The 22,192-nt window shown below is 35.2% G+C and overlaps 1 protein-coding gene across 1 annotated transcript in view; it reads right to left on the reverse strand.

Annotated features, from left to right (window-relative positions):
* The window catches only part of CCDC171 (coiled-coil domain containing 171), a 466,256-nt gene that overhangs the window by 391,945 nt on the left and 52,119 nt on the right, over positions 1 to 22,192 (reverse strand). The window contains exon 6 of the mRNA XM_007954161.2: positions 9,856 to 10,002. Coding sequence (XP_007952352.1) covers positions 9,856 to 10,002 — 147 coding nt within the window. The remainder of the gene's footprint in view (positions 1 to 9,855; positions 10,003 to 22,192) is intronic.

A 22,192-nucleotide genomic window follows, 5' to 3' on the forward strand; every position in this document is an offset into this window, starting at 1 on the left:
ACCAGTGGTCATATTTAAATAGGCACTAACTTTTGGACTGAAAATACACACATATTGTCTGTGTTCATGTGGCATTACTAGTTAGGCAGGCAGAAGTCTATCTAAGTAAATCAAGAATAGAAAACATAATGAAATCAGCAGGGTTATTTTTATTAATGGTTTGCCCTCATTGAAAGGAGTCTTGGCAACTACAGAAACAAGGTCCAAACATTAATGAGACCTCACTAGATATTTTCAGTTCTAGATCAATTTGATTTGGTTTCCTTCAATAATAAGTATCTGAAAAATTAATTCCATTTTGTATGAAGCGACATTAATTAATAGGGACTTTATTATCCTTCTGTGCACAGAAATTTGACACATCCAAATTAGTAGTTCTGGATCTTATAAAGATACAGCAAACCTGCATTTTCTTTCTTCCAAAAAATATTTGTTGATCTTTGGGCCTGCAATCGAACTCAATCCCATGGTTTCCAGCCTATCAGTAGGCAGGCCTACAAGATGAGCAATTATACCAGGTAGGTACACTCCTCAGAACCATCAAGTATGGGAGATTGGAAGAGCAGCATTTGTACAGGGAGACAGCTCAGAGGGCAGGAATGCACAGGAAAGAAGGGCACAGGGAAAAGGTAACACAAATATATACTGATTTGTTGAGTAGCATTCTCAGTTTTCTGGTAACTATGTATTATGAAAGATATATTTTTCATGTATTTTCCTTTGATATCAACAGAAGTTCTTATTCCAGATCACAAATATTGCAGAAAAAGAGAAAAAAAGATGAATAAACACTGGGTAACATTTTATTGAAAGTAAGTATCAGTAAAACAGAAGTTCAGACAATCCATGTTCTTAACTGAAATTATAAAGAGAATAATATTTAAAAGAATAAGGAAATATATGAGAATGATAAAGAACAAATTATCTTACAGAGGGGCAGGGAGTGAAAAGAGGAATGCAATTATTCAAGGGAGTAGAAAATTTAGTTTCTTAAGGTGAATGGTGGATTCTGAGTGCATTGTATTATTCTCTATACTGCTTTATGTGAGATGACTCGACGGCACATAACAACAACAACAACAACTGTTTTATGTATCTTAAACATTGCATCATAAATTCTTAAAAGTTAAAACAATGAAAACAAATCCCAAAGGAGCAGTGAGAAAACTTTCCTAGATTCTTTAGTGTAACCACAGTAATGAAATCAAACATTCAATCACTTAACTCAATAAATACATAATGAGGTCCAAATATTAAGAGCTTTGAAAGATACAAAATGAATCCAAATGAGATTCTTCCTTCAAGGAGTTTATAGTCTAGAAAGAGGGATAAAACTGAGTAAAATTGTAATATAGAATGTTTGGTCATAAGCCCTGTGAAGATATGATAAAAGCTAAGGATCCTCTTATGAGAAAACAAAGCATAAATGTATACATACAAAATATTTTACAAATAATTTCTAGGAGTCTCCTAGTCAAATCCCATCTAAGAACCTTAGGGTAAGAATTCCTGAGTAATATCCATTAACCAATGAATGGATAAACAAAACATGGTATATCCATACCATGGAATATTATTCAATCATAAAAATATAGTGGTACATGCTACCACATGGATGAATCTTCAAAACATTATGCTAAGTGAAAGAAGACAGACCAAAAGGCCGACATGATTTCATTTATGAAATGGCCAGAATATTAACAAAAAGTAGATTAGAGATTACAAGGAGCTAAAGGCAGGGAGAAATTCAGAATGACTACTAACAGGTATGAAGTTTCTTACTGTGGTGGTAGAAAATGTTTTGGAATTAGATACCAGTGATGGCTGCATGAAAGCCCTGGTGGCACAGTGGTTAAACATTTGGCTGCTAACCAAAAGACCAGCAGTTCGAACCAACAGAGAAAGATGTGGCTGGCTGTTTCCATAAAGATTACAGCCTTGAAAACACTATGGAGCAGTTTTACTCTGTCCTAAAGGGTCACTAAGGAGCTCTGGTAGCATAGTGGCTAAAGCACTTGACTGCTAACCAGAAGGCTGGCAGTTCAAACCCACCAGCCCCTCCTCGGAAGGAAGGTTGGGCAATCCTACTTCTGTAGTGATACTGCCTCGGAAACCCAAGGAGGAGTCGCTGAGTCGGGGCCGACTCGACGGCACATAACAACAACAAAGGGTCACTATGACTTGGAATCAAAACGAGACAGTGGGTTTGTGTTTGGTTTGGGATAGTGGTGTAACCTTGTGAAAAGACTAAAACCACTGAACTGTACACTTTAAAAGGATGGATTTAATGCTATGTCGATTATACTTCAATACAAAAAAAAAAAGAATCTTTAAGTAGAACCAAGGACAACAGCAAAGAAATAACAACTTCCTAAATTAGATTTCTGATGCTCATTCTAGAAAAAAGTACTTTCCAGGACTTCAAACCGGTTCATTCTGGTTTGACCCCGTGCTAAAACTTTGCCTTTTCACCACAGATATAATACTGAATCAGACTCTACATTTTAACCAGATCTCCAGGTGATCTACAAAGAATCTATAAAGAATCACCTGGAGATGCTGTTAAAATGTAGAGTCTGATTCAGCAGTACATCTGGGGTGAAAATGCAAATTCTTATCAGGGGGTCAATCCAGAATGAAGCTGTTGGAAGCCCTGGGCCACTCTTGCTGACTCTGAATTCTTAGAACAAGAGAGCCCCAGGTAGTGGAGGGTAAAGCATGGCACAAATTATGGTAGAGAAATTCTTGTATTTAGCACATACTGAAATGACCACTACCCCAGACAGGTACCATAACTAACAAAAATTAAAAAACAAAACAAAAAATTAAGCCCACAAAATAGCAATGCTGCCCTTAAAGAATTAAAACATCCTTTTTCAGTATTCAGTATGCTCCTTTTAGATTTCATAAGTCAGAACTGGTTTAGTGAGCCATAATACTCACTGTATTGAGAATAAAGCATTAAGACAAGTAATAAAAAAAAAAAAAAATTTAAAGCTATAAAAGGGCAGAGAGAAAATAAATCACCATATCAATGTAAAAATACTTTTCAGATTCCAAAAATCACATATATGTAAGTTTCTCTATCAAAATGAGTTTTCGATTTTATTAAAATGTAGACTATTTCAGTGATTCCATGGTAAAACAATAAACAATTCATTTCTTACATATAAATTATATGGTTTTCATTCTAAAACTCAGGAAGAGGTTCTGTTTTTTCTGCCTATACCAAAGCAAAGCGGCTGAAATAACAAACCAGAGTTCATATCTTTATTTTCACACCTTCTTGTTTTGAATGAAATGGTGTCCAGAATATATAAACTTATAAGCTCTTTGCTATTACTAGAACAATTAATCAGTAAGGACAGGAAAAAAAAATCTTCAAATCTTAAGACAAACTCTTACCAAGAGTGGGCTTTATTAATAGACATAATTAAATTAAAGATCTCCTAATAAATTTTGTTTTCATCTAGCCTGGTGAATTAATTGTTATATCCAGCAGAGGGTGCTACAGGAACATCAACATGCTGTTTAAAAATTGTTTTCCAATATAATCAACAAAGCAAAGGCAGAAAGCAAAACAAAATTCAAGATTAAAATTACAAAATCCAATATGAATTCACATATATGACAGGTCAATTTAACTACATACAGCTTTGTCTATAAGACAAGTATTAGACTATACCATAGTCTGCTCCCTAACACTATGAACGAAAGAGTGCTTCATATAATACAAGATAATCACATATCTTGTCATTTATTATCTGGCTACCATATCCTTTCCTACTGCAATACACTGTGAAGAGATTTTTTAGTAAGTATTATTATCCTAACTCTTTTAAGTTATGACCCATATCTCACAAAATCACATTAAGCCCAATTAGACAATCTACTCAATTTAAGGAAAGTCATTTGTCAATCTTTGAAGAAGGCAATCTAGAGAAGGATGCCTCGTATTCAATCCTTTGGTACAAGTTACTTTATCATAACCCTGGGCATAAGCTGCTGACTCCAACTCAGCAGTAGAACTAACCAAGCATACCCAGATGTTCTCCACACCACATGTGCTCCTACAGCTTCCATGGGCCCATTCCAAAAGTTTCGTAAAAGTTATGAAAACATATGGGTACAATTAATTTGCTGGAAGTCTGTGCAATAAATACCACCTACAACATTCTTCCCTCTTCAAATAGAATACATACAGCTGCAACTTTGAACACGAAGGAAACTGGCAAGCAGAAAAACTTTGTTATATAAAATTTAGTACACTAAAATAAACATCAAGAAAAATAGGGAAAATGGGGGGAGGGGGAGCAGTTCTACTCTGTCCTATAGGGTCACCATGTGTTGGAATCAACTCTATAGCAGTGGGTGGGTTTCTTTTTGGGGGCAGCATACTTGAAAATGAATGGTTGTATAATAAATAAATAAACACACTCTCAGCTGAAAATTTAAAAGAAAAAAAATATAGGAGAGGACACACAAGTACACACTTGATAGAGACCTCTCAGTAGTGTGTTATATAGCACTGTTTCCTAACAGTTACACAACGTTCACCCCAGAACAACATTGGTCAACAACTCATGGGAAGGGAAAGTGGTTGTTTACATAACTATTTCCCTATATTTTATCACCTGATGATTCCCAACAATGGATACTTTGACAAGTAATCAATTATCAATATAGTGATAATTCATCTTCAAAAACATGATTCTAAGGAACTGAATGATTTCAAAGGGCAAACTAAAACATCACAGACTGATAAATTTTGTAATAATTTGTTTTAATGGTAAGCATATCTCATTATCATATTTTAATGTTTGTAAATAACTTATTATATGTGTATTAACAATTAACTACACTACTTACTCCTCATATATTGGGAGGGGGAAGAGTAGTTACTACATTTTATGGCCTTAAATGGAGTATTTTTTTTTTTTTTACCCGACAGGAGATTTTATTAAAGAGGCAAAAGGGCGCCTGCACTGAGGAAGGACAGAAGAAGAAGAGGAGGAAGAAGAAGAGGAAGAAGAGAAGAAAGAAAGAGGAAGAAGTAAATGGAGTATCTTGAGGCATTTTTATTACCAAAAAGATACTTCAAAAGTCAAAATCTCCAACTATTTAAAGATCAGAGGCACTACAGTATCACAATGAACCAAAGACATATGTTGAAGACAATAGCTAAGAGCAATCTATGAGTCCTTTTTGCATTCTTGTTCTAATCAAAGAATTTGAAAAGCATTATTTTTCAATTAGTCCAAATGATGTGGGCTCTTTTAAAAAAATAAATAAACACTTATATTGCTAGCAGGAACTCTGGTGGCATAGTGCCTAAGGCATTTGACTGCTAACCAGAAGGTTGGCAGTTCAAACCCACCAGACACTCCTCGGAAGGAAGATGGGGCAATGTACTTCCGTAGAGATACCACCTCGGAAACTCAAGGAGGGGTCGCAATGAGTTGAATGGACTCGACGGCAGTGAGTTAGGTTATATTGCCAAGTGTCATTTCTATAGGACTCATAGTAATATGATTGGTGATACAAGTCCCATTGCTCGATACTAATACTGTACAGTTTCCAAAGGTTTCATATATATATTTTCTCAGTTAACTATTACCACAATATAGTATGTGTAACAAAACAGGTCTACACAACATAGTATATAATATTTTCAATCAAATCAATTGAATAAAGCATTCCTTTCGAAGGTTTATTTTTGGGTTTTTTGTCTGTTTGTTTTTGTTTTATTTTAAAGTAGCTCTCTTACTTTCCAGATTCTAATCAAAGTCAAAATTAATGGGCTTTTCTGACTCAAACAGGAAGTGCTATATAAAAGTGACTAGTTGACCTCCTAGTCAGAGAAGTCCAATCCACTGAAATCTATCCTCATAGTAAATCAAACATGTCATTTTTATTTTCAGTCATTAAGCAAAAGATACTGTATAAAAACACTTCAAAGATTATTAAAAACAAATGAAAAGGTTTACATCTTTCATGATAATCATATTGATGTTTATTTTATTATATTGTTGTTGTTGTTGTTTGCCGTCGAGTCGGCCCCGACTCATAGCGACCCCTCCTTGGGTTTCCGAGGCAGTATCACTACGGAATTTTATTATATAGGTTAAATAAAAAGGAGAATGGAACATTTTAAAAATACTCATTATATGCCAGATACCATACTGGGTCCTTAAGGAATTCTGATGGCATAGTAGATAAGGTATCTGGCTGCTAACCAGAAGGTCAGGGGTTCAAACCCACCAGCTGCTCCATGTGAGGAAGTTGGGGTGATCTACTTCCATAAAAATTTATAGCCTTGGAAACCCAATGGGGTCACTATGAGTCAAAATCGACTCAATGGCAGTGAGTTTGGTTTTCTTGGAGTTATGCTGGGTTCTTAGCCATTATTCCAAGACCAAAGGGAGTTCTGACACGTCTATAAGCATTTCCAGTGTATGTAACCAAGAAAAGGCCTGTGTTGTGGATGAAAACAAAATTGCTTCTTCAGGAGACTACTAAATCTCTCTACTGTGAATTACAATTTATTTGTAACTTTTTTCTAATGGTCTTCAGAATCCTCTACATTATCTTAAATGAATTGTTGTTGTTGTTGTTGTTGTTGTTGTTATGTGCCGTCGAGTCAGCCCCGACTCATAGCGACCCCTCCTTGGGTTTCCAAGGCAGTATCACTATGGAAGTAGGATTGCCCCACCTATGAATAGGCCCACTTAACTCAGTTATTACTCTAAAACTAAAGGAAGAATAGCCATGTGCATAAATCTTAAGTGCTTTGTGTATAGTATCTTGACTACAATTAATTGCACAATTTTGAGGGTGGAATTGTGCAATTTTGACATCGCAGATGATAGAAAGAATCAGATCCTTAACAGCTTCAGAACAGACATGTAAACACAATGAGATAACTACAGGAGCAGCCTGGAGAACACAGTAATATTTTTTTTATTCAGCAAAGAACAAATAATGAAGTATACCATGCAAATTGTAAAAATAGATTAATTTAAAAAAAGGGGGGTTTCATTACTTTCCGGTAAAATAAAAGAAACTACAGCTAATAAAAATTAGAAATTTCAAGAATAGAATTCACAGGCCACAAATAATGAATAAATAATAAATTAATTTAGTTTCTTTAAAAATCATCTTTACTTTTTCTGGCAACAAAAACTTTGGGATCTAACACAGTTTTAAATGAACTCCAAATTTTAAAATGCATTATAAACATAAAATATTGAATTTGAATTAATATTTATAAGTACTCCATATAATCCAAAGGATTTCATCACTACCTACTCTATAAATAGTAATCAATGCAAATGGGAATTTAAAAATGATTTCTGCAAACACATTATGGTGATAAAAGGATTAATCACATGAGGTGGTCTTTGTGGACAATTATAAAAGGTGAGAAACATTTTTCTTTATTCACTGGAGTTAGCATACATTTAGAGACAAAAAGCTACATTCTACCATTCTTTATATTACTGTAATAAGGAATATGACTGACAGAAGCAATTCGGAATTTATCTGCAAAGACTGTTCTCCCTCCATCGTAATCTTCATGAGTTTCTTCAGTTCTCTCAGAATTAGGTTTGCATCTTCTGTTTTCTCTTTTCTTATTGAGTTAAGCTTATTTCCCATGATAATAAACTCCCTTAGTTGTAAAGAGGTTTATAAAAGCCATGGATATTTCTTTTTACAGTTCAGTTTTCCCTTGGTTCTCTGGTATCCAGTACTGTATTTATAAAATTGGATTGAGTAGTATCTTTTTTTTTTTTTTTAATCTAAGAGACCATTGATTCATGTTAAAATGATTAAACTACACAACAGCATATAGCTTATCAAATTTTATACACACACACACACATATATATATCCCTTTGGCCAAGCACATAAAGAAATCACCTTTTCAAGAAATACAGCTATTAGAAGGCTTCACTAAAATTTAAAACATTTACTAAGCTACATGTCTATTAAATTAGTCGTTTAGTGTGCTATTTCTGGCACAAAATAATATGTTGTATTCAATTAAAAACTCAGCAAATTTTTCATCGTTATTAATCCTTTAACAAAGTACCAGTGACAATTACACTTTCAAAAAAAAAAAACCACTGCCATCAAACGATTCTGACTCACAACCCTATCAGACAGAGTAGAACTGCCCCACAGGGTTTCCAAGGCTATAAATCTTTATGGAAGCAGACTGTCTCATCTTTGTTCCATGGAGTGGCTTGTGGGTTTGAACCTCTGACCTTTTGATTGGCAGTTCAATGCTTTAACTACTGCTCCAGCAAAGATCCTTAATTACATTTAGTACCTAGAATTGTTGTTGTTGTTGTTGTTGTTGTTATGTGCCTTCAAGTCGACCTGACTCATAGTGACCCCTCCTTGAGTTTCCAAGGCAGTATCACTACGGGAGTAGATTGCCCAACCTTCTTTCTGAGGAGTGGCTGGTGGGTTTGAACTGCCAACCTTCTGGTTAGCAGTCAAGTGCCTTAGCCACTATGCTACCAGAGCTCCTAGAATTAGGGGTAGTTAATGACTCCACAGTGGAATGTAAAACTAGCATAAAATGCCCTCTAGAAATTTAATTGTTCATCGTGTCCCTATGTGGTCAAACACTCAATACAAACATATTCATTAACTATAAAGCAAAGTTTTTTAAGTTGTCTAAATATGAAGACTCAGATTAGTCAAAGAACTATACTTTGCTATTTATAAAATTCTTAGAAGGAGAATAAAAAGATACATTACTGAAGCTTTATAATATCTTAGAAGGAGAATAAAAAGATACCTTACTGAAGCTTTATAATATATAACTTCTGGTAAAATAAATCCCCATCATTACTCTTCTTTAATTAAGATTCCCAAAACAACATTAAATGACAGCAGTAAATTTTATGAGAGTATTGCTAGCATTTTATCATTGAACACTCTTTATAAATGTTTATTTACCTAATAACCATTTTAAATTGCTTAGGAGAAAACCTGCTTGATCTATTGAAATACTTCATTTTTCCACAAAGCACAAGAGGATTTTTAAAAAGGAGAAAAATGAACAAATAAATTAGATGTTTGTTAAGTTTTAGGTTACTATCAGCATCATTAACTCATAAAAATCACATTTTCACTTATAAATTAATGCTCTTTTCATAGCTACAGTCTTACCTGGAAAGCAGTCCACAAAACCATGTAAAAAGTACACATGATTCAAACAATAAAATTAGAACTTAATATTACTTTTGTCACTTATGACCTATGATCACCAAATATTTTCCTGAGCTGCTGTCTCAACCTTATAATGTAAAAAATTACTCTCAAAGTTCCTAAATATTCCATGAGAATTAATTGTTAAAAATGCATACATTCAAAAAATAAGGAAGTAAAATATAAAATAATTTACTCAAGATACTCTCCTTGGAAAGAACAATCATGGAAGAAAGAACAGCTGCTTATGCACAGGGAGACAGCTCAGGGGGCAGGAGTCCATGGAGGGATGGACACAGGGAAGAGGTAACTATGGGGAGGAAGTGGGAGGGGAGCTGTTGCATTGTGGTAAACTGTGGTCAATGTCTTGAGACAAACTATATGTGAACTGCTGTATGGAAAGTGAATTTGCTCTATAAATCTTCACCCAAATCACAATTTAATAAAAAGAGAGAGAAAAAAAAATAATTTATTCAAATTCAGAAGTATTCAAAGAAGTCAAATATTCACAAGAATAAATACTCCTAAAAATCACTTTTACATTTTTGCTTCAGAATGAAACTTTCTCTGGCTGGCCTTAAATCACTGACTGAATAGCATATTTATGTTATTAAAGGGATGGAAAAAATGCACCTCGAATTCTTTCCTAAGATGTTCTTCTCGTTGAGCACTAAATTCAAGTTCACTGGTTTGTCGCCGTAAAAGGTCAGAGCACTCCATGTGTTCTCCTTCTAATTTTTCAACTTTATTGTGCATATTTTGTACAACATCATCTTGCTCCTGGAAAATAATTTATTTTTGCATTAGTAAAATTTATATAAGCTGTAACAACTAAACATTGTCCTACAGAAGACAGTGAATAGCTAAATCTGTAATTTAATAATTTATATAAGCAAGGTGGTTACAAAGACATAAACCAAAAAATTCTCTAGCAACGTTTCAGAATAAATAATAGTGTTTAAAAAAAAAAAAAACACTATAAGAGTTTTACCATTTAAAAATCTGATTAACATACATTACAATTGAAAAGATGTATAGCATACTATACTGGCTCCTGAGGACATTTATTTTACATCACGAGTATATATATATATAACATATATAACGGTTTTCCCTTCATTAAAATGTGAAAATGTCTAATACAAATGCATACAGATGCATACTGCTGCTTTGTGTGATAAGGAATGAGTAGCTTGGCTGCCTAGTAATAACCCTGGAGAGATGTTTAAAACTGTACCCACTAGATGGCTGTGTTTCATTTCCTCTTGACTTCTCAAAATGTTTTCAAATCTTTGCTGCACTACTAGAAAAACAAACAAACAAAAAGTTCAGGAATCTTCTACTGAATTCTTTCTATCTCCTTTTTTGTCTAAACTCAGAAATCAAAGCTGGATTTTATGGAAAATTTAAAATTAACATATATTTTTCACAGTAACTAATCTAGATTACTCATTTTTATCCCAGGTCGTTGACAAAAGTCATCTTCCCCAACTTTCTCGCGCCTGCCAAATCCAATTCATGGACATAACACACCATACCAAAACCAAACTCACTCCCGTCTAGTCAGCTCTTACTCACAGCAAGCCCTCCTCCTTAGGTTTCCAAGGCGGTATCACTACGGAAGTAAATTGCCCAATCTTCCTTCCAAGGAGTGGCTGGTGGGATTTAACCACTAGTCTTCTTGTTAGCAGTCAAATTCCTTAGCACTACACCACCAGAGCTCAGATAGATTTAAATATGCCTCCGAGTATCATGAGCCACTCAAAAAGTATCAGAATCTGGATGAGTATGTTGTAAGCACCAAATATAATTTTCTATAAAAGATTCTAGTTTGGAAAGTACCCAGCAGTACACACCACAGTTAAGAGATGAGCAATAAATTTTATTTCCTTCTCTCCATACCCCTTCATTTATAAGATAACTATCCTGCAGCTCACTGCACATGAAATTTGAAGAACCATTTTCTTCAACTAAAAGAAACTTCATAATATACAGAAGAAGCTCACCTACTTACACATATTCAATCATTAAACTATCTTAGATAGAAACAAAGCTAGGCACCAGAGCAAGTATGTGCCAACTGTGCCAGCAACCAGCAGACAGCACTCAGAAGACTTTATAAGACACTAGGGATATAAAAATAATTCTGGTGGTACAGTGGTTAAAGCATTCAGCTGCTAACCAAAAGGTCAGCTGTTCAAACCCACCAGCCATTTGGCGGAAGAAAGATGCAGCAGCCTGGTTTTGTAAAGATATATGTCTCAGAAACCCTGTGCAGCAGCAGTTCTACTCTGTCGTATGTGGTTGCGGTGCGTTAAAATCGATTCGATGGTAGTGGATATGGTTTTGGTTTCTGGGTTTAGAAATAAATAATACTGTGAACAGTCTTTTGTAATCTAAACTCACACAGAGTTGTTTCATACATGAAAACACCTTTAAGACCATCAAACCACGCGAGTGTAGTAAATGCCCACAAAAGACATCAGAGAAAGCCCCAGTCTCTCACCTTTGGCTGACCTTGAGGCTCTGCACACAAAGAAAGGGAAAGCTATTTTAATTCTGAAGCAAAAATGCAAATGTTTACATAATCTAGGTGGTGAGTACATGAGTATTGGTTATTTTAATCCCTGTTAATTTTTTTGTATGTTCAAATATTTGTTTTATGTTCATAGTTTTAGCAATTTAATCCACATCTGGATTGTGCTGTGACACACAAAAAAATTCTAAAAGATCTATAAAATATTTCATGGATTTTGCATCAATATTAATTTGCATTTCACCAAATAAATTTTAATCTGCCTGCAGGTGCACTGAATATATGTCCTAATACATACAGAGAAACCCTCAGCAAAGGCAAGGAGATTTACTAGTTCAAAGCATTTAAGGAAATCTCTGTCTAAGCAGAGATTAGCAGACCACTTGCAAATTGAGCAGAGACTTTAATGGTCACAGATGAGAAATAAGACAGATTTTACATAACTAACCAAGTAAGTCACCAACCAATCAGCAAACTGAAAAGCACATCACTAGTCATTATGTACCAAAAAAAAATGCACTGCCCTCAAGTCCATTCTGACTCTTTGCAATCTTATAGGTCAGAGAAGAACTGCCGTATAGGGTTTTCAAGGCTGTAAATCTTTACAGAAGCAAACTGCTTCATCTTTCTCCTACAGAGCAGCTGACTAGCAGCCCAATGCTTTAAACACAGTGCCACAAGAGCTCCTCAGTCATCAGGGAAATGCAAATTAAAATCATGAGATACTATTTCACACCCACTAGGATGGTTATAATCAAAAAGATAATCAATAACAAGTAATGGTTAGGATGTGGAAAAATTGGAACCCTCATATTCTGCTAATGGGAATGTAAAATGGTGCAGCCACTTTGGAAAACAGTGTGGCAGTGCCTCAAAATGTTAAACAGAATTAATGTATGACCCAACAATTCCACTTCTAAGTATATACCCGAGATAACTGAAAACATATTTCTACACAAAAACTTGAACACAAATTTTTGTAGTAGTATTATACATAACAGCCAAAAAGTGAAAGCAACCCAAATATCCATCAACTGATGAATAAATAAAATGTAGTGTGTGCATACAATGGAATACTGTCCAGCCATAAACAGAAATGAAGTACTATAACACATGCTACAACATGGAGAAACCTTTAAAACGTCATGCTAAGTGAAAGAAGCCAGACAATTTCATGACTCCATTTATATGATGTGTCCAGAACAGGAAAACCTACAGAGACAGAAAGTAGATTATTGGTTGCTAGGGGCTACAGTAAGGGTGAATAGGAAGTAACTGTTATTGGGTGTTGAGTTTCTTTTTATCGTAATGAAAATGTTCTGAAATCAAAGTCACAATGGTTGCAACTCTGAATATATTAAAAACTACTGAACTGTACACTTTAAAAAGGTGAATTTAACAGTATGTGAATCATATCTGAATATATCCTCAAACAGATAAAGCAAACACAGCATACTGTAAAAAAGGAAACATTCACAAAACAAAAAAAAAAATCATCCTGGAAATTAAAAACATGAGAGTGAAAAAGAAAAATAAATCAATTGGTTAGAAAGTAAAATTTATAAATACCCAAGGAAGTAAGGAAAAAAGAAAAGGAGATGAAAGTTAAGACAAAAAAGATAATAAAATTGGAGGATCAGTCCAGAACATCTAACATTCAACTAATTGAAGGGACTCTAAAAAGGAAGAAGAATCAAAATGGAAGAGATTGTTAATGAAAAATTTCAAGGTAATTTGTAAAATTCAAAGACATGAATTTGGTTTCTAAATTTTAAAAGAAAAAAAAATTTGAATCATACAAAAAAGATCAGAAATCAGAATGGATTCAGACTTCTCAATAGCGATATTGGAAAACAGAAGTAGAAAAAAAATGCCATCAATATTCTAAATATATACAGAGAGAGATATATAGATATAGATATAGATATATCTCCAATCTAGAATTCCATATCCAGCAAAAATTTCAATTAGATATGGTAGGAACAAAAGCATATTAGACATTGTGTTGTAAAAAGATCATACTGTATGATACTATGTATATATTTTTAAAATCCTAAAATACTGTAACATATTGTTTACTGACAGAAGATTAAACATTAACTTCAAAATGATGGTTTACTTATTGGGGGATGGCATGGTGATAGAATGAAGTGATTCAGAATAGTTAGTCTTCAATGCTATAACAAGTTATGGTTTGATTTTAATCCTGAAGCAAAAATGCAAATGTTAACATAATCTAGGTGTTGAGTACATGGATATTGATTATATTAATCCCTGTTATTTTTTGTATGTTCAAATATTTGTCTTACTATGTTGTTGTTGTTGTTATTTGCCATCGAGTCAGCCCCGACTCATAGCGACCCCTCCTTGGGTTTCCGAGGCAGTATCGCTACGGAAGTAGGAATGCCCAACCTTCCTTCCGAGGAGTGGCTGGTGGGTTTGAACCGCCAGCCTTCTGGTTAGCAGTCAAGTGCCTTAGGCACTATGCTACCAGAGCTCCTTTGTCTTACTATAGTGTTATCAATTTAATCCACATCTGGGTTGTGCTGTGACACACAAAAAATTCTAAAAGATCTATAAACTATTTCATGCACTTTGCATCAACAATTTGCTTTTCACCAAATATATTTTAAAATTTTTGTCACAAATTTCTAATCAAATTGAAAGCTGCCTGGATCTGTGCAATAAAAAAGTTTCTGTGAGAGAGAAAAAGAAAGAGTATGTGTATGTGTATAGTAAGTAAAACCATATTTTTGTTGTTGTTGTTGTTAGGTACCATCGAGTCAGCTCCGACTCATAGCGAACCCATGAACAACAGAACGAAACACTGCCCGGTCCTGTGTCAGTCTCACAATCCTTGCTATACCTGAACCCATCGTTGCAGCCCATGTCAATCCATCTCATTGAAGGCCTTCCCCTTTTTGGGGAAATTTAAGACACTAGAAATCAGAGTTGTTTTTTCACTTCCTCCACCAGAGGGTGCTGTTGAATTTGAAATATTTTTAAATAACGTTTGTTTTTGAGCTGACATTTAACATTGCAGGAAACCACATTGTACTGTTATAAAATAAACTTGTTTGCTTTCTACATCTTCCAGAAACAGTCTAAAAAGAATGATTCTTCATATGGACACATACAAACAACATTGCCCAGTATCCAAAATATAGTTCCAATTCTGAAGAATTACAGAAGTAGTCAGAATAGTTATCAGAGGTGAAAGTATTCATCTTTTCTCTCTTACGAAATGCATCAGCACAGCTACAACCAAGACCTTCATCTTATACATGGTTAACCCCTGAAAATCCAGAAGAACTCCCCTTCTCAATCTCCAAAGCCAGCACAATTCTCCAATCAAACATAGTGTTTGTTGTTGAAAAGTATAAACTGATACTTTTATAATACATGTCATAATTGTAAATCCATAAGCTTTCAGATCCAATAATTACACTTTTAGGCATTTATACAACAGAATCACTTGTATAACTGCTCAAAAATAGGGACAGGAATGTTAGTGAATCTTTTTAAATACAACAAAAAAAAATTGAAAGAAATAAAATGCCCATCAATAAGGGATTGCTTAAATATATTGAGAACATCCACATTACAAAATACCAAGCAAACACTAAAAGAATAATGTGCTGATAAAAAAAGATGGACATAAAGTATTACTGATATATAACTTCATTTATGAAAACATATTAATATGGATTTATATATCCAAGGACTGAGATTGAAAGCAAAGAAAGATTTCTCTTTCTGCTTTAAATTTACCTAAATTATGGGCATTTTTGCTATGAGCATAATAATTTTATAAATTAAATGCTAAAATATTTACTGTTTGAAAAAAAAATAAGCAGTACCAGTGCCAGAGTCACTTTGTATGCCATTTGCTTATACAGGGTACCAATAAGATAGTTTCTCAGGAAACTAAAATTAAATCCTCCTTGCTATCTGAGATTACTGGAGGCAATTTTTTGCGTGTGTATGCGTTTTAGGTGCAAATTTAAAGAGCAAATTTGTTTTACATTCAACAGTTCGTGCACATTTGATTTCACGCTCTGATTACCATCCCCGACCATAACAAACTCTCTCCTGCTCCGGTCCCTGTGACAATCCCCTCTCTGTGCCCTTCTTATCTATGCATTCATATCTGTCCAGCTTTCCCTCTATGGGAATGTAGCCCTTCTGGTGTCTCATGGCTGATTGCTCTACAGGGTGCATTTCCCTAGATTAGATAGGTGCATCGCCCTGGGTTAGGTGTTCTGCATGTAGGTCTTTCTCCTGTTGGGCTGAGAGCCAACCCGTGGGAGTGAGTCCACTGTTAAGCCTGGAGGGTAACTCAGGGCCATAGTCTCAGTGGTTTCACCAGACTCTATCCAACCAGTAATTCTGATCATTTTTGTGTTTTTTAATTTTGTTCCACATTTTTCCTGCTACTCTATCCAGGATCTCCAGTTTTGATCCCTTTCCAAGTGGTTGGCACTGGTAGCCTGGCACCATCTAGTTCTTCTGGTCTCAGGGTCATGAAGGCTGAGGTCCATCTTTTGGACTGATTGTTTCCATATGCCTTTGATTTTCTTCACTCATCTATGCTTCACATGAGAGGAGACCAATAGTTACATCTTAGATGGCTGCTCAAAGTGTTTTGAGACCCCAGTCGCTACTTGCCAAAGTAGATTGTGGAACAAGATTTTTATGTGCTATGTTGTGCCAATTGAGTATGATGTACCCAAGACTACAGTCCCGAGTCGTAGGACCAGTGATTCTCTCTCTCAAAGTGTTTGGTTGTCTCTGAGAGGTTACTCCAACTCTTGTTTTCTGTTGCTTCTGTAATGTGTGTGGCTAATTTTGTAGCACAAGTGCATATGTAAGATTATCTTCAGGCAAATCTATCCTTGGTCTAGGGTATATTCCTGTTCATGGAGGAAAATTTCTTTTTATTTTTTTATTTTTTTTATTTTTTCAGTGTTCCCTCCCCTACCCTACCCCTGGTAACCAAAAAATAAAGTTTCCATATATAAACCTTTCCTTGACTTTTTACAATAATGAACTAATACAATATTTGTTCTTCTGTGATTGGCTTATTTCACTCAGCATACTGTCCTCCAAGTTCATCCACATTATCCAGTATTTTGCAGATTCTACATTATTCTTTAGTGTTGCACAATATTCCATTATGTATATGGACGATAGTTTGGTTATTCATTATTCTGTTTACGGGAGGCAAATTTCTTAAACACTTCCTTTTCCTGTAACTTCCTCCAACTTGTCCCCTTCACATAAAAATGATGTTTACTGTGTCAATCTTTGGCATGTTCCATCCCAGTCCTACTGATGTCTAAACCTGAGCTGATAGATTCCTTTACAGGCTCTCCCACTTACCCCTCTTCCTTTAGTTCATGGTATTATATTAAATACATATTTCCTATGCTCTTTACCATCACAAACTCCCTCACTCCTTGACACTAGACATATACACCAAATTTAGTCAATGAATGAAGAAGAGATCACTTTATTCCCTAGTTGAGCTACAAAATTTTGGAAATAATATGAGAAAATAAATATTCTTCTTCTAAATGTCTTCAATTCTACGCTGATAAATTACACATTTCAATGAAATGGGGAAATGAAAAAGGGGAGACATGGTGGTTTAAGAACAATTTAACCAGTCTCTGCCCCATTCTCCGTACAGCAGAAACTTCTGGCAAATAAGCATCCTCAAAGTTCACAGTGCTATTGCAGGAATAGATAAAATATTAAAAACAAATAAATGTTAATTGTCTAAATCAGAAAATAAATTCAAAATTATAAATAAATAATTATTAAATGAAGATCAAAAATAAAATAAAATAATATTGATCGTAGTTCCAGCAAGATGGTGAAACAGGCAGGCAAGCTACACAGACCCTCTGCAACAAAGCAATGACAAACCAATTGAAACTAACACAGATGATGATCCTGGAACCCTGAGCTTTGAAGAGAAGAATAAAGAAGCAGATTAAATACCAAGTAGAAGAAGAACCTGAATGTAACAGTAAGTGAGGAAACAAACAGAGCAGTGGCCTCCAGGTTGTCTGGAGGGCACAATCACTTTGAATATTTCCCCAATAGCAACCTGCGAATCAGCTCTGCTCTCCACGGAATGAGGAAAGCAAGGACAAGGACTGCATTAGTGTCTGACAACCATAAAGGAAAACCATGGGGAAAGAAGTAAACAGACCTGTGGAATGCCAGCCACTATCCTGAAGGTACAGCCATTTTGAATGTTCTGTTTGTTGCCAGCAGGCCATTTTGGATATATGCAAATGGCATTCTTACCTAAACAGTGACATAAGAGTGTGCTCCACTTGCCGGGAAAAGCATGGGCAACCACACTGGAGGTTGACAACTGGAAAGGTGAAATATTCCCCTTGTTGTTCTTATATCCCCACCCTCTTGGTGAACAGGGGTGTGGCCATTCCCTGCCTCCACCCACCTTCTTGATCAGAAGGAACTCCATCCCAGTCTGTGCCCTGACAGAGCCTGAGTGCCATGCCATACCACCAAAGTTTTGTTTATTGGTTTTATTCTTTTTATCCTCCTCCTTTCTTCCTTTTTTTGTTTCTTCACTTTTGCTGGTTCCTTTCTTTTTCCTTTCTTTTGGTTCTACCCAATCTTTGTTTTTCCTTTTGTAGTTTCCTTTAATATTCTTTTATTCTTAGTCTTTTCCCTCATTCCTCACACCCCAGATATTGGGGGGGGAGGTTATTTGTTAGTTTGTTTCCCTTTTTCTCATTGTATTTCTTTTATTCTTTTTATATTTATTTTGAAATTTCTCCTTCTCATTTATTGTTTGTTTTTCTTTTTTCTTTTATTTTGCTATTATTGCTGCTTGTGTATGCACTTTGAGTTTTTTGTTCTCTTGCTTTTATTTCTTTCGGTGGTTTATTTATTTATTTATTTTTGTCTGAGTGGGACACAGGAACTGTTCCCACACAAATCAACCATACCTGCACCTCCTGCAACCTCAGTCACTGAGTGAGGCCAAGCACTTGCTCTTGTCCAATGTACTAAAGACAGGTGGCAGCTAAGACCAGCTCAACTCACCCTCAAATATTCTTTATGAACAGCTAACAGAGATATGTGCATACACTCTCATTCTCTATCATACCCTCCGGAAGACAGGTGGTAAGAGCCTAAGTGCTAAGAACTACCGGATAGAGGAGAACAGTATCCCGCTCACACAGATAAATGAAAACAACAAAAAAAGGAAAAACAATTATGTGTTAATCACACCAACATACAACACCACAATGTCTCAGAGATAACACACTATCACAGTCTATGCAAAAAAGCATGATAAAGTAGTAGAAACAAAAGACTATGATAGAAACCCAGAAAACATCCCTGAAAAAGCAGCAGCATTGGAACTCCCTGATATGGAAACCAAAAGAATTATATTTGGGTACCTTCAACAGACTTGAGAGACAGATTAAGGAAAATACTGATAAGATCAAGGAAAACACTGACAAAATTAAGGACAGCACAGACAAAACTCTAGAACAATTTTAAGAAAATAATACAAAAACAACAAATAGAAATCAAAAAGATTAATACTAAGATTCAGAAAAAAATAACACATAGAATGGGCAAAGGAACAGAATCAAATCAATGGAAGATAGAATTAAAGCGATTGAAAACAAATACGAAATTACTATTTTGTTAAGGGATCAAACAGGAAAAAAGATCAAAATAAAATGAAGACAGCCTGACCTTCATGTGGTATACCATAAAGAGGAATAACTTACATGTAATCAGGATTCCAGAACAGGAAGAGACCAGTAAACCCACAGAGAAAATGGTCAACGATTTCTTGGGAAAGAATTTCCCTCATATAATGAAAGATAAGAATATATCCATACAAGAAGTTCAAAGAACCGCAAATAGGATAGATAACAAAACAAAATCACCAAGACATATCATAATCAAACTAAACAAAACCAAGGACAAGGAAAGATCTTGATAGCAGCATGAGAAAAATGAAAAGTTACCTACAAAGGGCAACAAATAAGACTAATAAGCTCAGGTTTCTCAGCAGTAACCATGCAAGTGAGAAGGCAATGGTATGATATAGATAAAACCCTGAAAGAAAAAATTTTCCAACCAAGAATTATATACCCAGCAAAATAGTCCTTCAAATACGAGGGTGAAATTAGGAGATTTCCAGATAAACAAAAATTAAGGGAATTTGTTAAAAATGAACCAATCTTACAAAAGATGTTAAAGGGAGTCCGTCTAGTGGCATAGTGACTGCTAACCAGAAGGCTGGCAGTTCAAACCCATCAGCCACTCCTCGGAAGGAAGATTGGGCAATCTACTTCCGTAGTGATACTGCCTCGTAAACCCAAGAGGGGTCACTATGGATCTGACTTGACAGCAGAGAGATTCGGACAGAGAACCAACAACAGCAAACAACTAAAGATTAACACGCATCATGACATAACCCAGAAACCAACACAGTTACTGAAGTAGCCAAAGTGAAATAAGCTTACAAGACCATAAACAGGAAACCAGAGACATCAGTTGGTAAATAAGGACAACTACAAACCAAAAAGAGGGAAAAATAGTGTAGTTACAGAACTTCTCAATGGTGAGCAAGTTAAGACAATTGCAAGACAGAATAGACAGTTTAAACTTGGAAAGCAAATAATAAATCACAGTGCAACCTCAAAGACAAATAATAACCTTTGCATCAAAATAAAAAAGGGGACAACCATAGATATTTAGCAAATACTAAAATAATAGCAATGAAGGAAATGACAGTAGGGTTCATGAACAAAATGAACTCAGCACAGAAAATTATACGGAACAAAGAAATTATCAACACCACAAAAAAAAAATACCTAACAAAATGACATCAATAAATTCATACTTGTCAGTAATTACACTGAATGTAAATGGATTAAATGCATCGCTCAAGAGATGGACTAGGTAAGAAAACATGACCCATCAATATGTTGTCTACAAGAGACTCGTCTTAGACACAAAGACAAAAATAGACTAAAAATCAAAGGATGAGAAAAGATAATCAAACAAATGGCAACCAAAAACAGGGCAGGAGTGGCAATATTAATTTCTTAAAAAAATTGACTTCAAGAAACAAAAAAAAATCCTAAGAGACAAAGAGGAACATTATATAATGATTAAAGGATAAATAGAACATGAGAACATAATTATAATAAATATATACACATCCAGTAAAACAGCCCTGGAAAATATAAATCAAACTTTAACAGAATTGTTAAAATTGAAAAGACAATTAGATGAATCCACAATAATACCGGGAGACTTTAATACACCACTTTCAATAAAAGACAGAACAACTGGAAAAAAATTTAACAAAGATGTAGCAGAACTAAACAATACAATCAACCAACTTGACCTTAACATCTACAGAATACCCAACAACAGCACAACATACATTCTTTTCCAGCTCACGTGGAACATTCTCCAGTATGACCCATATGTTAGGCCACAAAGCAAGCCTCAATTTAAAAACACAGAAATACTGTAAAGCATCTTCTCAGATAACAATGCTATCAAATTAGAAATCAACAATAGGAAGACCAACAAAAAAAGAGCAAATGCATGGAAACTGAGTAACACCTTCCTCAAAAACAACTGGCAATAAAAGAAATTTAAAATGAAATTTAAAAATGCCTTCAAATGAGAATGAAAATACAATATAGCAAAAACTTGGGGACACAGCAAAAGTAGTGATCAGAAGGCAATTTATAGCAATAGATGCACACATCAAAAAAAAAGAGAAAGAGCCAAAATCAACACCTTAAACCAACATCTCCAACAATTAGAAAGAGATTCCGGTAAGATGGTGGACTAGGCAGAAAGACTGCACAGATCCTCTTCAACAAAGAAAAGGGAAACCAATTAATACAGACACAGAAGATAATCCTGGACCCCTGAGCCTTGAAGGGAAGGATATAGAAGTGGACTAAACCACAAATAGTAGAAGAATTTGCATGAAAATACCAAAAAAGGAGACAGATAGAGCTGCAGTCTGGCAACGATCCTGAGCAATCCTGACAGCACAGACAGCTTGGAGATTCCCGAGTGGTGATAGGACCTATCAATTAACCTCAAAATCAGCCCTGCTAGCCAAGGAATGCACGGAGGACTGTACACGGTGGCTGGGGAATAAACGGAGAAGGTGAAGAGAAAGGTGGGCTGAGCTGTGGACTTTTACCAGTCTGGAGGACGCAGCCATTTTGAATGCTACAAGCAGCTTGTCTATTTTGGATATTTAAAGAGACAGTGCTCTCTGAGATTCCAGGGACTTAAGAAGAGGTTCGGCTTTCCAGCAACCCCAAGAACACTTCAGACCTGCAAGACTGAAAAGGTGCAACATTCCTCTTGTTACTCTTATACCCCACACCC

This window comes from Orycteropus afer, unplaced genomic scaffold (assembly GCF_000298275.1).
Source record: "Orycteropus afer afer isolate SDZICR_OR568_19922 unplaced genomic scaffold, OryAfe1.0 scaffold00435, whole genome shotgun sequence".
Classification (NCBI taxonomy): domain Eukaryota; kingdom Metazoa; phylum Chordata; class Mammalia; order Tubulidentata; family Orycteropodidae; genus Orycteropus; species Orycteropus afer.